Below are 18,474 nucleotides of genomic sequence, written 5' to 3'. Positions count from 1 at the left end.
CCTAAGAGCCCGAACCAATATACCCAATGTAACAAGAAACTCTCAAGGAATTTTTAAAAACAGCAATGGAACAACCCAGACTATGTAACTGTTCAGCTCCATACAGAGTAGGAACATCTGTGCCATACTCTAGGCAACCCTTTCATTATGCACCTACACCACAAGAATAAGCTAGCATAATGAACTGAGCCTGTCAACCATCGGTACAATCATCATTCATTCCCACCCTACACTGCAATTAACATGTAAACAACCCCCAGCCCATCCTCATCCCCTCCCCAAATGCTTACAAAAACAGAGAAATATTTGCATGTCTAGAAAATTAACAATTGGTGGTGGACAAGTGCATTCTAGTATAGAGGGGCCCTCATGGAACAACACTATTAACAATAAGAAAAGGAGGACTTGTGACACCTTAGAGATTAACAAATTTATTTGAGCATAAGCTTTTGCGAGCTACAGCTCACTTCATTGGATGCTGCATTAAAGGGGATCCAGGACCTCTGATGTTTGAGACTGACAGTTTGGAATAAAGACAGAGATGGTAACACAGACCCAAAGTACTCAGGACTTTAAGATCAAAACCAGCACCTTGAACCACCAACCAGAAGCTGGTGAGCTAAATTTTTAGTATTGATAGCTCCAAAAGGCCCCAAATAAGATCAAGGTTGCATTGTGCTAGTTACTACAGAAGACACAGCAAGGCACAGATTTGTAAACTCTCTAGGGCAGGAACTAAGTTGACAAGACAAATGTTACAGAGGGCGCACAGAGAGACTAAGGCCCATATTTTTAAAGGTATTTAGGCATTGCTGAACTCTGCGTTGCAACACCTAACTGATTTAGGAGCCTAGAGCCTATCAACTGCCCAAAAGCATTTTGGCTCCCAAGTGCCTAAATACCCTTTGAAAATTAGATTTAGGGTCTGAAATCAGTTAGATGTTGCAACACAGAGCACAGCAGTACCAAAATACCTTTAAAAATATTGACCTAAGTGATTAACCCAAGGTCACACATGGGGTGTGTAGTACAGGGAAGAATTGAATCCAGGTCTCCTGAGTCCCAGTCCAGTGCCTTAACCACAAAACTAGCTAAGACTGAATTGGTTTGATTTTTCTCAATACAGCTGTGTTTTAACTGGGTTTCTAGCACCATCACTTTAGTGCACATATCTGCAATTTATTGTACATCAATGCACCACTGCAAGTTTTATAGGCCCTGCTGCAGTAGATCCTCCTGTGGCCAGTGGAACATTAAGTAAATTTCTTTGTACAGACTCACTTCATGCACATTAACTCTTACAGCTCTTATGTGGAGAGGGATCATGCTCTGTGCAACACTGTCAGTAAGGGCAACATTCTGCTCTCTGTTCTGTATTCAGAGGAGCAACATTTTCATTGCTATTAATGAGAGTTCCACATGAGTCGTCTCCATCAAATCATTTCTAAAAGAAAAGAAATTATGGCTCAAATCCCTCACCCAGAGCCATATTCCTATTTCTAGCTCTGGGAAATAATAACATAGCTTTCCTGGTCAACTTTGCAGGTGGTCGTACCTCCTCTCCTCCCCCTTTTCCCCCCAACTCACAAGCACTCAGAATCCTTGGGTACATGAAACAAGTATCTTTTTATGGGGCAGGGGAGGCAGAAAATCCATCAAAAGGAACTCAATAACACTCTATATTTACATACAAGAAATGAGCAAACCCAAATCAGTGCATCAAGAGTTTGCTCTACTCCACAGTTCCAAATAATGGTCTGATTTACAGAGGTCTAGAACTCTTAATCCCACCATGAACCTCACCCATGGGTCAGTTAGGCTCAGTAAAAGTTAAGAGTTTTTAAGGTATGCTTCTCCTCTGTCTGTCTGCTCCAACCCAGCTGTGGTGCAGTTCTGTGACATGAGCTCAACTTCCAGTGGCTTGGTGGGTCATGGTGCTGTGAAGTCAGCTCCGTGCAACCCTGCTGCTGCCATCTGTTGCATGGATGGAAAGTGAGCTCTGTGTCACCAGTGATCCAGTCAATCCATTCCACATAGGGCACAGAATCTCCAGGTAAGGAACCCAGAGCAAAGCAGGACACTTGGACAGAATCCCTGCTCCTCTGTATAGAGCTCCTGGACTCCTCTCTATGTTGAGCACGAATTTCATTACCAACCAAAATCCACCACCTTTAAACTCAGAGTGACCCACTCCCTTGAGGACATATATGGCCTAATTCTTGTACCCTTTCATGAGCACAGTAATAATATGTTTTGGTGTTTACACAATCCAAACAGATTCCAACTAAAGCAAAAATCTCAGTGGACAGATTTATGGGTAAGCAACAGAATAATTCATGAAAATGAAGCTGTCTAGAGCTAGCCCTTTTATAGAGAAAGTAGAGAGCATCCCCCTAAGCCTCCAGGCCCTGGGGCTCACAATTGCTGTGTATGTCTTTAGCACTTTTTGTCTCATGATTTCAAAAGCACCTCAAGAACAGCAGTATGAGGTTGTTATGTATGATCTCCATTTTGCATGTGGCAAAACTGAGGTGAAGAGAGAGGGGGAGATTTTCAGAACTGTTGAACGTCACCAAGTCCTATGGTACCGGATGAGAACTGCAGGCGCTCAAAACCTCTGAAGATCTGACTGTCAGGCCATATGGGCACTAGAAAGTTAGGTCATTAAGAAACAGGATGTTATACATGACTTTGTAGTCAGTGTAGACAGGGACTAGAGGTGTTTAACTTTCTCTTCTGGTCATGGGTTAATGACACTGGTACCATAAGATTAATCACGATGAGCTGACCGAACCTGCCTCTCTCTACAATGAGTGCAAAGTCACTTTTAACATCTCATTACTTAAAATGATTCATTCAGGCCACATTATAACAGGACCTAATCTTCTAGTGAAGACAAGACAAGTCTGTGGCACAGCCAGTAAGAGAAACTTTTTCCTAGGTCTCCCATTCTTGAGCACAGATTTTAAGTTCATACTGACTTCATTTGTCTTGCCCCTCTAGCCCAACTGGTTTTGAATGCCATGTACATGACTAGGACAACTGTAAAAGCAATGTTCAAAAGAGAAAACTATTCTTTGTCAAATATAGCCGGGTATAAGATATACATTTTCTAGAAGAGAATCAAATCTACATTCAGAGAGAGTAGCCAATGTTGAAAACTAAGTCTGATCTAACATCCAGAGGGCTCCTTCCACGTAACTGAAGTTGAACTATTTCTAGACCTACTGGGAACGATTGTCAAAAGTGATTAAGCATCTTAAACAGCAAATCCCATTGACTTTCAGTGGGATTAAAGCTTCTAAACCACTTGGGCTCTTAAAAATCCCACCTACTATTGCTTTCAAGAGTTTCCACTTTCCTTTTCAGGCCAGATTTCTCTGTAAGTGATGCACCAGTTACAGCTTTAAGCAATTTTAACTCCATTTTAGGAAGACACACTGTCTGTGTGTTTTCCTGACGTATAGTGAATGTACAGTATTCTCAGTTGCAGCTAACCCACACAACTGGATCAAATTTAGTTTCCATTTTAGCATCCCTGGTTTTAAGTACAAAAATAAGTCGTTTTCCGGTCATGTACAAAAATCTATACCTGAAAACAAGATTCCCCCTCCTTGGTGACAACTGGTCTGGGTGAGATTATTTAATACGAAACAAGCTGTGGTAGGTGAGCATAGGCTAACCTTGGGAAGCCCCAAATCAGATGTAACAGTGATGTGGTGCCTTCTTTAGCTATTTCCTATTTCTTAGTGTCACACTTCAATTTATAGTAAAAGTAAGCACATCTGATTCATGGACCAGATGAGGAGGTCATAGCTTAGAGAGAACAACAGAAATATAAATTTTCCCCAAGAAATGTAAATAATAATGTAACTAAATAAATGTAAATAACTGATTGGTTTAAAAAAATTCCCTGTGCACTCACAAAACCACCACTATTTTGTTGCACTAATCTAAATATTCTAAATTTAAGCCAATACAAGTAAATATGTTTGAACACCAAAGTTCATGTAAGCACAGTTTCTCAGAACCTTCTTACAAGCCACTTTCTAAAGCAGAGGTTCTCAACTTTTTCCTTACCAGAAATGCCCTGCCTAGAACTTCCTCTCCTCTCTAGCTGACATCTAGCCAGGGACTCCCTTCCCATTTAGTAATATGGGAAGAGCATGGTGCTCATGACCCTTGACTTGTCTTTTTGATGTCCAGGTTAACCACCCATGTTCTAAGAGCAACACTTTATACAACAGGGCCTACGGATGCTCAGATTGCCACAGACAGTCACTAGTTTCAGCAAGAGCTGCATTTTGAATGGTGTTCAAATTTCCACTGGTTCTGTAACGCACCACATCATTCTAACATCTCTATATAGCAAGGACACAGTTTGCAAAAGAAGCTTCCTGACTGTAAAATAGCAGGTGGTTCCAACATCTAAGCAGATCATTGGCACGAGACCCTCTGATTGTGGCCCTGTAACAGGATCCCGAAGCACAGGTGTGCATCCCAGCACACTTATTGTGGGCCTGTAACCAAAGCACCACTTTAGTACAGGGAAACAGTACCTTGAAAAGTCCAAAGCAAGGCCCACTCATGGGAGATCTTGTGTTTCAGACTGGCAAGTTATTTTAACCACATCTACAAAAGTTGTCACAGGCATTGCTTCTGGTCCCTCAGCAACCTGCCATCTTTATCATTGTTTATACAGTATTACAGCCAAACTCCCAACACACCAGTGACTTTAATATTGCAGTCACTCCCAGTCCACCGGCTTCTCCAGTGGTAGCCAGCCAGCACTAGAAAGCACCTGAAAATACCCGCAGCTTTGTGGGCCCTCAACGCTCCAGTCTCCTGGCTGCCAGTCAGCCTCCTGGCATTTTGATAGTCCATACCATGCTGACCTTCTAGCTTCCTACCAGTAAGTGAGTGCTTTAACAGCGGATTGCTCACTGGTCCTCAGCTAGCTCAGAAAGTTTTCCTGTCCTATCAAATTTTGTGTAGACTTCCCTTCCTGTCCTCCCCGCAGCCCTTTTCCCGAAAATGTGTTGTTTTTCTGTTTCATTAACAACAACAGAATCAATGGCAGCAGCCCAGCACCTATGAGCAAACCCACGAAAACAATCCAATACCTAACGGGGGAAATGCTGGCATTAAAGCAACAAATTTTCGTGTCAAGCTTCTGAGTGGTTATAAACTTCAAGAAGAAAATATGGTTTAAACATCTGTATAAATCCAAATAAATAAAATGCTAAAAAAAGGGGGTGTCTTTCTATCTTCTGTAGGAGCCCTTGACATAGCTTAATGATAACACTCCACCAAAAGGAAAGTGTAATGCCATCAGTAAAATAATGCACCAGCCTCCCTTTGCCAATAATTCACCACCCTCACAAAGTGTCCAAAAAACAAAGACAAAGAAAAAAGCAGCCTTTACAGTGTCCCTTTTAAAAGCAGAGAAAACCAACCAAATGGGGAAAAATAGGATGCGTCTATTTCACCATTATCAACTGGAAGTATTAATCATGGCTCAAGCTACTTGAGTCGGATTTTGGTTTACAGTCCTGCAGTTTAACTGCTCTCAGGGGAAGTGTAGTACTTTATTTTAAAACTTCGGCATTTACGGTTCCTGGATATAAAAAAAAAAAAAAAAAATCTGTCTGCTCTCAACAATAAACACCACTTGTGCATTTACAAGGCTATATTATGTGACATTAATTTTATGTTAGCCTAGCATCTCAACAAGAAAAAGTGCAGCAGAAGAGGTATCAGTGCTGTAATTACTCTTTGGTACCAATTACGCTTGTCAATTCGTAGTACCCAAAAAATCGTCTCCAAATCCAGCAGTTTATTTTGGGTCTCAGTAGATTTTTTTGTAACTTCTCTCAAACACACACACCCTGGATGAAAGGTGTAAAAACCATGGGAAATTTTACTTTTACTGTAATTTCCCACTTCTTCAAAGCAGAAGTACCATTTTATTTTTATCTGTTCCACTACATAAAATTTAGGGTGTTTTTTTCCCTCTGTTGTAAATACTCAGTGGTCTATTTCATCATCGCTGCTAACAGGAAACAGTTCTATGAACAAAAGGAGAAACTGGCTGCCTGTATATTTTTAAGTTACCCTGTTACTTGGCCCTATATGGTCAGTGCCTGCTTCCTGACAACTTGAGCTCAGTCAGTTTAAGCAGTGGTTTGAAGCATGATACTTGGTTGAAAGATGTGGAGTACAGAGTGGCAGAAGAACTGTTGAATGCACTCCATTTATTTGTGTAATCCACAACACAGCAATTGTTATGGGCCAAATCTTGGTTTCACTGCAGTCAGTAGGAACTTTCCCTTAGATTTCATTAGGATTAGAATTTGTCCCTAATTCCTAGTTCTCTGGTTCTCAAGCAAATCCAATATTGTTCCACTCTATAAACTCCTCCCCTTATAAACTCTGCATGGGTAAATTGAAGGAGGAGGGGGAAAAAAGGGTATTCTGCAATGGAAGGAGCCAATAGTGGTTGTGCCATTTGAGTTCCTGGGTCTTAAATTCTTTCTTAGATTGGGACCTAAATCCACCCCAATTCAGGAAAATGTATAAGTGTGATTCCTTTAATGGGTCTTAAATAGAGCTGAGGGGAAATGGGTTTACTACCCCATGAGAATTTTTGATGTTTAAAAGCTTTTCCTATCTTGAATTGAGGTGAAAAGTCAGAATCTCAAAACATGTTCATAAACTGGAAAAAAAAATCAGTTTGGGTCATTTGATTTCGATTGTCACATTTTTTCCTTTCAGATTTTTATCTTTTATTAATATTTTAAAATGCAAAGTTGTTTGGACTTAACTATCGAAATGTCAAAACTTTTTTTAACCAAAAATGTTTAGAGCCAGGAGTTCCCTCGAACCCAGCACTGTCTCGCTAACAGTTTCGGTTTCAATGAATCTGCATTCATCTGATGAACAACTGCTTCACCTGAAAATTTTGAACGAGCTCTAGTCTTAAATATGTGCTTAAGTGCTTTCCTAAAGAGAGAGAATGTTCCTATCTTTGCTCTCTACACAACATTAAGAATATGTGGAAGCCACAAGGAACACAACTTGGTTCCTAATCACAGTATATGCGAATATACAAGTCTTAGGTTCTGGGTGCCTTCTGCAACAGAAGATGGAGGACACTAGACAATTTCCAGACTATTTAAAGAGATACTACAGATAGTCGTCTCAAACAGGACTATACTCACAATTTTCTAATTTTTCTATTAGGGAATCCATCTTCACCCAACTCTGCATAATTTGCAGCTGTTCAAGTGACATTACAGCACAGGATTTTTAAACTGATAAAGTATGTATTTACCTATGTTACTGATACCACCTTACATTATTAAAAGTGACAGAGCTATATATATATATCTCCAATTTACACTTGCCTCTCTTGAGATCTTTGCTTACTCACTGCATTTCCTTCAGCACGGACAATGAAAAATCAAGGAAGTCCGTTTCAGTTGTGTGTATAGTCAGTTTGGGTACATCTACGCTGCAGCTGGGAGCATGTTTCTCTGCCTAAGTAGATAGACATATGCTTGCTTGAGCTAGCACATTAAAAATAGCAGTGTAACCGGTGGTAGCATAGGTGGTGACTCGGGCTAGCCACTCAAGTATGTACCCAGGGAGTCTGGGCGGGCTTGTACTAAGGAGCTAACCTGAGCTGCGGGGTAGCTGCTTGTGCTACCCCCAGCTACACTGCTATTTTTAGAGCATTAGATAGAGAAAAGCTAGTGAGTCTTTCTATTTGGGCTGGAAAGCACACGCCCAGTGGCAGTTCAGATATACCCTGGGTTATACTTTCAGGTTTTTCCATAGGATGACTAGTGATTTTGAGTATCCATCTGGAGAGGAGACGCCTTCAAAAAGCTTTTCCAGAAAATGCTGAGCAACTGCCCTCCGAAAATGAAGCCCAAGGGAAGCAATTGCAAGTCAACTTAGACAATGTAGGCCTCACTGGATCTATGAATTTTTTGGCCTTAGTGTTCAGGCCTGTACATTTACTCAACAGCATGGTATCTGAGCACTGCCCTATTTGGCTTATATACTTCAAGATATTTATTTGTTTAAGAACCGCTTTAAAAAAAATTGAAGTAATATGAAGTAATTGCCTTAGATTAGGTAAAAGAAAATTTCTATAGCTTAAAATCTAAGCCAAATTAATTTAGCATTTTCATCACCCAAACAACTGCAGCCTGGCAGAATAGTTGGGCCAATGCTCCAGATCAGTGCTTCTCAACCTTTCCAGACCACTGTACCCCTTTCAGGAGTCTGATTTGTCTTGAATACCCCAAGTTTCACCTCACTTAAAAACTACTTGCTTACCAAATCAGACAAAAATTCAAAAGTATCTCAGCACACTGTTACTGAAAACTTACTTACTTTCTCATTTTTACCATGTAATTATAAAATAAATGAGTTGGAATATAAATATTGTACTTCTATTTCAGTGTGGTACATGAGCCCATTTTTCACTTGTGAGCCTTCTCTGAAGCCTGAGCCCCAAGTGAAGGGGCTGAAGCATGTCATTTAGCTTCGCAGGAGCCCCTGTGGCATGGGACCTTGGGCAATTGTCCTGCTTGCCGCCCCCTAATGCTGGCCCTGCACTTGCGATGCCCCTAACCCATCCTGTGACCCTGATGAGGGCTGCAACCCCTAGGTTGAGAAACACTGATTTAGATGGGTTGACATACCCCCAGGGGTACATGTACTCTTGGTTGAGAACTACTGCTCCAGGTTATGCAACATACACTTTAGTAAGGGGTGTAGGGGGCAGGAGGGGGCAAAGTAACAGAAGCGGGACTTTAGGGAGCACACCCACATTTCAGTGGCACAGCAAGGGATTGAGGAGTACTTCCAAAAGATCTCTGACTCAATGAATCCATGTGCAGCCGAGGAAGGTCAGAATATTTCACTTCAGTTTCTGACCCTGAGCTAAAGAGTCAAAAATAAAATTTCCTTACTATGCCTCATTGGAGTGGGAATCTCACTAAAATATGTACTCCAATTTACTGGAGATGTGAACCAAAAAGAGAAGGTGATGTTATTCACTTCAAAAGTGGGCTAACTAAAAAGCTATTGCCTTTTATCCTGGGCTAGATTTGGAGGGTATTGTGACATTGTAACAAATGAGATTCCTTCTGTTATCTCTGATGGGCATGCAAGTGGAAGTTAAAGGAAAACTACAGTGATTTTTCTGTAATACCTCAGAGAACAAAGAAAACATTTACTGAAAAAGGTCACGATCCTGAAAATACCTAGGCAGGTGAACACAACGTGACTACTCACATATATAAAAAACAGCATTTGTCTAAGTATCTGTTCAATCAGCCTGTAAGACTCAATATGCACATTACGTGTTTTAAAAATAATTAAGAAATACCTACTACTTTTTCCATCTAGAAAATTCATCCTCTCCCTTCTGGAGGCTGCCATCTTAGGGAGGTAGCATTAGATTTCCCATACTAATAATGCAAGTCCAATTAGAAACCAGAGAAAACCAAACAGCTTCTAATGTGGGGTTTTTGTTTTGTTTTTTGTTTGTTTGTTTGTTTTAAGGTAAATTATCTCCCTGTCTCTCTCTATAATGTACCTTAAAACAATTTTGAAACCATCTATTTTCCATTGGTTTCTAGTGGGACTTGCATTTTCTCAGTCAGAATCTACCTTGGAAACGTGTCAAAGTGGTGGTTTTGGGTTTGCCTCATTCTTTTGTGTCACTCCTTTAAATTGAAAAATGAAATCCAGTGACTTACTCATCTTTCTAATGACATGCAATTCTGCTGCCAGATTCCCTTAAAAATCCACTGCAATTTTCGAAAAGAAATTAGAAGGAATGCTACCGCTGCCCTTGTCAACATACTTCCTCTCATTAAGGGAGTTTCCAGAGTCCAAGGCTTTGTGTGAGATGTAGTTGAGCAAGCTGCATAACAGCTTGGATATGTAGCCACCATCAGCATCAAATTAGATTCCATTTTTGTTCCAATATCATCGGCCGGAGGATCCCCTCTAAACCCACCTTCATTCTTGATTCCTTTTCCCCCTGCCAAGCCCACTCCTTCCACATTCCACTTCTCTCCACACCTATCTTCAACACCCAGCCTTTGTGCCCTCATTATTCCAGAGCTTGTGCTTCTCTACTCCATTTTTCTTGTGACCCTCACGTCCTGAGAGCTGTGCACATCAAAGTAATTCTGACACCACTGTCACAGGGAAGTGGGTGAAAAATAATAGCGTGTCCTGAATAATAATCCATTGCACCCCTGTTTTTAAGGGGAAGAAGGCAAGACTCATGACAAAAATCATAGAGTGAAATAGCTGGAAGTCCACCTGCTGAGAAAGGCTGGATGGCAGAGCCACTGTGCAATGCTGCTGTAAAGAAATGCAAAGTAAGTATTATTTTACATTATAATTTTTATGTTAAAGTTTCTTTCTAACCTGAAACTACTGATATGGGGCTAGATTGAAATAAGAAACCGATTGGGAAGGAATCGCACCGAGAGAGCACGAACTTGGCTGAAAATTAATTCAGACATTAAGATAACATTTCACATGGTACAGAAAGAATATTGAGCTATTTGGGGGGCACAGATCGCTGTGTGGAATAGACAGAAAATGGATGTTGCAGAATGGCAATAGCTCACTATGAAACATCATATTGCTAATTCTTGCTCCTTATCAGCTGTCCTTTTCTTTCCATCCCCACAGCCGAATCTCTTGTTCAGTCTCTCATTATATCCTGACCTGCCTACCTCAATCAATGTCCACATTTCTGGCCTCTCAAACGTACACATTGCCACTAAAAGTAAATATTCCTTGTCCATTATTTTGATCACATCTTTCCCACTCACTCCTCATCCACTATCTACTGGTCACCTCCTTTAAGACACTATGTAAATACATCCCTCCTTCTTCTGATCACTTAGCAAGCTTCCAGTTGACTGCAACACCTCTCTGAAATCATCTGCAAACGCTCCTCTCTATTCACTTTTAAATCTTTTTTGAAAGCCTACTTCTGCAACGCTGCCCATAGTATGTCTTATTGATTTTGTTATTCTGATTTCCTGACTTGTCCACTTGTCTGCCCGTCCATCTTTAGACTGCGAGCTCCTCCAGGCAGAGAGCATCCATTATTTATTAGTAGTAGTAGTTGTTGTTGTTATTCATATTACCATGGCGCCCAGGAGACCTAGTCATGGACCATGATCCCATTCTGCTAGGCACTGTACAAACACAGAATGAACTGATAGTCACTGTCCCAAAGAGCTTACAATTTATGTGTTTTTATTCAGATTCTGATCTATTCTTGAATCTCTGGGAAGTGCTTAGCACATTAAGGACACTACCATCAACAAAACAACAACAATGGTCAATTGATAATAATACCAGTGGGGTCCCTTGCACCCATAATTCCATGACAAGTATTAAGCTTATTATTTCTGGACACTTGGTTTTTCCCCAATTAACAAGCTGAACCAAACTTTTGGGAAATCTACTGCTGAAAAGACAAACGAGAATGGTGGGAAAGATACAAACAGCCATGCTTCAGGGCATAAGCCAACTTCTCAGTACTGTGGGGTAGGAGGAAACTTTCTCTAGGGGCAGGTTATCCCATAACTGCCTATAGCTCTCTGCTACTGGTTGCTGTCTGAGACAGGTTACTGGATTAGATGGACCACTGGTCTAATCCAGTATGGCAATTCTCATGTTCCCACAGCGGTTAAGCACGCGTGGTTTCATTTTGTTTTACAATACAAGCACACTGAGACAGATTGGAAGTTCCCAGTTATTACCCACAAAGTGCAGCATGTGATCTCTACGTGGTGGAAGCTTGTGGCTGTCACGGTTTCCTCCCACACAATACTTTCAGTTTTTCTGGGCTATAATTATAGCGAAACAAACAAGGGCTCAAATCAATCCCAAATACGCTCTGGGTATTTGAGAGATGGGTGAGGAATAAAACAAAATCTATTCTGTGGCAGTAGATAGAAGGGACAGACACGACCAGTTGGGTTTCCTGATTACAAGAAGAAATGTTTCTTGAGACTCCGGTAAGTTTTACAAATGCTGTGCCTTTGTATTTTCTGTTGTCATACACTGCTGTGGTTCTATGAGACAAATACAAAGAGTATACCAGTGTGTTACCATAGGTAACCTCCCAACGGTGATGGCACAACAGACATCATTTCTCCAGTGAAGCAGATAGTACAGCATTCATATCGGATACCTTAATAGCGTATCATATCAAGTGCAATTAAAATCAATGATGCAACTTCTTAATTCACCAGTTGTACTGGAGAGTCATCTCTCTGACGAAATGATGCAGAAGGCTGAATGGCAGAAGCTCAGTGCAAAGCTGCTGTAAAGAAATGGAAACCAAGTCTCTTTTATGTTATGATTCTTATATAAGTCTCTTTCTTGCTTGAAGTCAATATATTGTCTGGATTGCTATAAAAGGTAGAAATACTGATCTGCAAGGAACAGTCACTGAGAGAGCTAGTACTTGGTTGTCCAGTCAGGTGTGAAAATGTACACGATATACAGACATGCCCAGGCTTCAAAACTCAGATTCAACTTTTGAACACCAGTGTGCCAGCAGTATTTGGATCCAAGTTTTGGAGTCTGTTCCTTACAAAAATGGGAGCTATTTCCAAAATTTGTACCTTGATCTAGCTTCAGATTGCAAATACTCCTCCTGGCCAAAGTTAGGGTGTCTTTTGGATCCAGGATTTTGGCCTGAACCTCTCTCCAGGATGGTGCATCTGTGAGGTGGACGAATGAACAGCAAAATAGCTAACTGGTAAGAAGCTGCAGGTTTAGCACTGAATGTGGTCTCTTTCCTACAACTCAGTGGGAGGTGGGGAGTTTTGCAATCATCTGGCTATTTACCCTAAGTAATAGGAAGAACGATGTTTAATAAAACTGGGTTTGAGGAAGAACTGGCTGTTTAGCATGGCTGTACCTGAGCTTAAGTCTAAGTTGCTCCATTGCGGTCTATGCAGACCTAGAGAAAGAGGAAAGTAGATTTCTAAAGTACTGGAGGCTTTACAGTCATTCACAACATGGCATTGAATTGCAATTAAGTACCTTTTTTTGATAGACCATACAGCAAAATAATTTTTATTATTGTTTTCTGTAAGATCAAATCATGGTAGTTATTGTTAGACTAAATATTAAGACAGCTGGAATGTGAGAGTTGTAATTTTTCAGGCCTGTCAGGTTTAGCATGTCTGGAAAACATGGAAGATGGCGATGGAATATTATCAGTAAAAAACTGTTAGAGCCAAGATGGGTGATCCAAGATGTCACATCCATCAACAGACAAAGCCTGCATTTCTGTTCTCAGCAATGAAGTCCACATCAGGAATACAAATACCGAGACACTGGAGTGAGACAGGGTAGAAGTTTTTCAGCCTGGTTTAGTTATGCTTTAAACTGATGGATGTGGACATGACACATGTGAGTTATGTGATCCCTCAAGAAACCATTTGCAAATTAACTAATGAAATATTGTTTTGCTTGAAGTTAATTAAAGAGAGGCAGTGAAAAGCAGTAGCAAATAACTTACAAAGCCTGGAATGTAGATTTCAAAAACCTGGACTTCCCTGGCATGTCCATAATCCTCAGTGCATGGGTTACGTGGAGGAGTGGCAGAAAAGAGGGCTTAAGCTTCATATTAAGAAAAGTAAAAAGACTCTACAGTCATGTAATTGCAGGATTAATAGGCAGAATAAAGTGCTTTGCTCTACTATTTACATTTCCAGAGCAATTTATGAAAATCCTCACACAGAAAACCTCAGTAATTGAAAATGAAATTCAGAAACAGTGTGCTTCTAAGTTAAAGGACTTAGATGTAATTGCTCAAGAGTGAAGAGAAGGAACTGGTTAAACTTACAAAATAGTTGAAAGTTTATTCCCAGTCAAAGCAAAAGGAATAGAGGGTTTTCTGTAGGATGTGGTAGCTTCTTGAACTATATTTTTGCCATGGTAATAATTCTTCCTCAAAAAAGGCTCACAATTTCTGGGTATCCAGGAAACAATTTACAAGTCCTTTAGATGTCTACATCATACGTTGTTTTTGTTTGTTGGTTTGACACCAACATAGCTCCCACTCATCCTGAAGCGTATATTGAAGGGGGAGGAGATGGGGAGATCATGCGAAGAAATTGGGTTGTGGTTGGAGCACCATATTGCAGGAACAATATTGGAGTCTGGGAAAAGCTATTGGAAGAGGACAGCTCAAATCAAAGGGTTTCTAAGATTGCAATAGGATGGAGAATTTAGGATTATTAGAATTTTTCTCATTAGAAATGGACACAGACCTGCTGGTGATGTAAGTAAGTCTGGGCATAGTGAAAGTGGTCATCATATAATACCAGGAAGGGAACTGCCTCAAAAAGAGAGGGCACAAAAACTAAGGAGAGACCACACACTACAAGAGCTTTGTCCCTGGGTGTTGTATGGAACAGACTACTGAGGCAGCTAAAGAAGAGAAGACCACTCAGCAAGTTCAGCCAGACACAAACTTAGAAGAAGAAGAAGAAAAAGAAAACATTTCAGGGCACAAGGACTATCTAGGTAAGTAAATAAATCCTAGAAGGCCTCCCTTTCCATCTCCAGAAGTGTCACTAACTGGTAGAGCAGGCGATCTACTGGTATATGTTTCTAGGAAGGGGCAATTCAGAATAAAATATAAAGCCATTACAGGGAATCAAAGTGGAAGGGCTTTGGCTTGGAACACATATCTCATGTGCTAAAGCCCCACTACAAATTACCTGTTTGGGGGCAACAGTTTTATTTTCTGGATATAAAATATGTATCAAGCCTTGGGCTGTGTTCTAATCCACTGAACCAATTTCAAAATGATTTTAGTGCAATGGGAATTTTACTTTACTATCTGCTATGATGTAGCTGGCAGGTCTGAACACTTATAGATGCATGTGCAGTTCTCCTGAAAATGCTTCAATTTTATATGCAGGGGGAGGGCTATTAAAGAGTTGATTTGATGTTTGAAATGTAAGAAAAGGACCATTGGCTTTGACCTCTCATCTTAATGGAGCTGAGATTAACCTTTGCCTCTTACCCACATCTACAGATCCTTCCACAACTTCCCCCCCCCCCCCGTCCTAAGGACACCCAAATCAACATCCTTGTCATAGCCTTTAGGAATGTACCTACCAAAATGTACTGAGGTTTCAAGGTGACATGGCCTCTTTTATTAGGTTTGCCACTATATTGATTAAAGTAGGACTGAGGACCATTTTCAGCTTGCCAACTGACCCATTGCGTCCCCTAGGAAATTCTGGAGAGCGGAAAGCATAACTGAAAATGAGTATAACAACAACAAATGTTCCAAAGATTTCTGACTCAGGGGGATGATACAGATCATGTGACATGCACAGGGACTCATTTTACTAACTACACCCCCTAACACTTCCGTTTAGAAATTGACACTAAGTTATTACATTCTCCTCTTGGTAGAAAGGGTTTTAGTATCTCAATAATATGAACATAAAAAGTCAAGCATTTTCTTCTTTGTCAAACACTTGACCATTTATTCCAACCATGTTAATCTTGTTTAAAAAAATGCAGCTGCCCATCTCCTCCTCCAAGTTTAAAAAGAGGGTGAACCAAAGCTAGACACATTGTCCAGTGAGTTTTGTAGCATATCAGGTGTCCTCCACATTATATTTGGTTTTAGCTGATACGCTGCATTCATAGGTGTGCGCAAATGAGTCATGCAGTATGTAGTTTGTAGAGATTATTAGCCAAAGGCCAATGCACCGGCTCAGCAGCTCACATTTTCAATAAACTTTGCTTCTAACCAAAACCTAACACGTTTCATTGAAGCGGCACTCTGTGCTTTCAGAGCTATCAAATCCGTTACATAAAGGACCACCGTGAAGTGCTGAATATGTTCTTGCTTTAATCAGTTCAGAGAATAGAGATTTGTTTAAAATGGCTTTTTTTCCCAATCACACAGGGGCTGCCCCTGTAAATACCATGAGTGGGCACACGTGAAATACCAGGAACGCAAGCAACACATTCTGAAAATGTCAGCCCCCATCCATACACCTCTGCCTCCCACATGGCACTCCTACACATTTGACATCACAAGAACTCAGTGCTAGGGCTTGGGGTGTTTGTTTTTCCTTCCAAATGTCTCCCCCTCCTCCTTTTCTTCACACTACTGTACAAAGATGACAGCGAGCAGTTAGTAATAAACCCTCATGTTTATGTTAGGCAAACAATGGTACATCAGTCATACTCAGTAACATGGCCCATGACTGGATAGTGTGCTGTGCGATAGACTGGGAACCATGATGCCCAAAGACGTGCCAGCCCTTTATGCATCAAAGGCTAAAGCAACATGAAGCAGAACAACAATTTTGCATGTTCCCTTTTAGTTTAGCAAAACTGAACATAATACATAATCCTTGTTCTCCTGCTCCCTATACATCATGGCAGAAACCCATGAGGGTAATCTTTTAAAAGAAAATATAGTGGGATTTAATTTTTATCTGCAATTTTATTACCCCCCATAAAAATACTCCCCCTTACTTTGGGTAGTGCCACTTTGATCTTTCAGCTTATTTTCCTTTTAGTAACTGTTTTACCCCCTGTAGAAGCAGCTTGGAGGATATCTTTCCTTCACTTTGTTCTTACACGGGTCACATTCCTTTCATGTACAGGAAGGAGAGATCTCATTTCTTTATGCAATCCTAGCTTTAGTAACTTGCTTTTACTAATGAGAAATGGATAGACGATAACTGTACTTAAGACTCTCAGGAAAAAGGCTTAAAAAAGGGAATACAGTAATTGATTGATGGATTCATTTCAATTAAACTTGCCTTAATTTTACAGCTATTTGGCAGAGATGCGTCTGTAGCCTTAGAGATTATTGTGGGCTCTGAAAAACTCAAATACTGTATCTTCTTTCTCGTACAAACCCTGAGATATAGATGTATATTCTTGCCTCTCCAAGTAATTACCATGCAGACAATTTCAATTCAGAGCCAATAAGAGTAGCATCTTTTCTATCCAAAAACTAAAGGTCACACCTTGAGAAAATTGACCTTTCAAGAAATGCCTGGAAATAAGTGACGGGGAGGGGGCGGGGGTTGACTATTGTGCTTTGTTTACCGGCTGTAAAAAATAGCTTTCCTTGTCAGCCACAAATATTTGGTTTTTCATTGGCAGCAAAGGCTCTGGGTGAGTTCGCCTGTGCAAGGCGCTCAACAGACCCTCTCTTGAATTCTGCACACTGTACTCTCCTATTGTGTAAATTACACTCTATTTTGCTCATTTACCTGCTTCCCCATTAAGTTCAAACTAAACAATACAGCAGCTGTGGGTCTTATAACTATTTTATAAACCATAAAGTGTCAAGGAAACCTCAGCAAAGGCCAACAAATGCAGAACACCACTTTCTCCAGAACAACATGCAAATGATTTATAGTGTATATATTTATACATACTTAAAATCGCCTAGGATAGAGGATTTCTACTCATTTGGTCACATTAATGGAGAGCTTTTCATGGGAGAAGCTCCCCACTCATCCCTTCACAAGCATGGAACCTCTTTCCCCTCCCTTTGAGATGACAGAACTTCCTTGTGGCAAACCTACATGGAGAAATATTGTGTGTATTTCAAGTTTTATTGATGCAGTACATGGTTGAGAGCTGCTTCACAGGGAGCCAGCCTTGTCTTTTCTTCACTCTTTTGTCCAAAATGCTGCTTCCTGACACCTTGAGGGATCAAGCAACACCACACATTGCCTTAAAAACAGATGGGATGTGGGAGCGGGAGTCAGAGGACCAAATCTCAAGTTCATACCCAAAGGTTTGGAGGTGACAGAGGTAAAAGGAGGTGCATTGGAGCTCACCTTACAGATCTGCCCAATACATTCTAAAGAGAGAAAATATATGGGATGGTCCTCAAACGACTCTGTACAGATGTAGTTATGATGTGTACCGGCTTGTTAGCAGAATGTTTATTATGTGAATTCCCATAATTTTAAATTATAAAAGGTATTGGCTGTCACGCTACCCAAGGGATAAACCTGTGGATTCCCCTAGGATTCCAGACAGGCACTCTAGTTATACCCACTTATTTAGGGGGAGATGTGGCAGATATTGCAACCCCATTGAATCACTTAGGTGGTAAACACTTCCAAAGAGGTACCACATCTTGGGGAGGCTTGCATACACTGGTTCAAACTGGGATTTCCAGAGGCCAACAAACAAATAAGGGCATTAGGCATAAAAAGGCTGTGTTTAAACTGATCAGGGCCTTGATTTCGGATCCAGCAAACAGACAGGACCTTGTGTTCAAAGGGGGGCCTAACCCTTGCAGAAGGGTTGGAAAGTCTTTTCTCTGCTAAAACAATGAAGAGTCTGATAGCACCTTAAAGACTAACAGATTTATTTAGACATAAGCTTTCATGGGTAAAA

General features: G+C 40.7%; 1 protein-coding gene across 3 annotated transcripts in view; it reads left to right on the top strand.

The window, feature by feature from the left end:
- The window catches only part of RASGEF1A (RasGEF domain family member 1A), a 274,204-nt gene that overhangs the window by 191,042 nt on the left and 64,688 nt on the right, over positions 1–18,474 (top strand). For 2 of the 3 annotated variants that reach the window (XM_084633588.1, XM_084633586.1), the window contains exon 2: positions 10,295–10,409. The exons of the other annotated variant lie outside the window; for it this stretch is intronic. In XM_084633588.1, the coding sequence (XP_084489714.1) occupies positions 10,368–10,409 (42 nt within the window). In that variant the 5' untranslated portion in view covers positions 10,295–10,367. The remainder of the gene's footprint in view (positions 1–10,294; positions 10,410–18,474) is intronic. 3 annotated transcript variants of the gene reach the window in all.

The sequence above is a fragment of the Lepidochelys olivacea genome, assembly GCF_965140295.1.
Source record: "Lepidochelys olivacea isolate rLepOli2 genome assembly, chromosome: 7".
NCBI lineage: Eukaryota > Metazoa > Chordata > Testudines > Cheloniidae > Lepidochelys > Lepidochelys olivacea.
The sequence above is the reverse complement of the archived record's forward strand: the minus strand, read 5'-3'. Positions and strand labels throughout refer to the sequence as shown.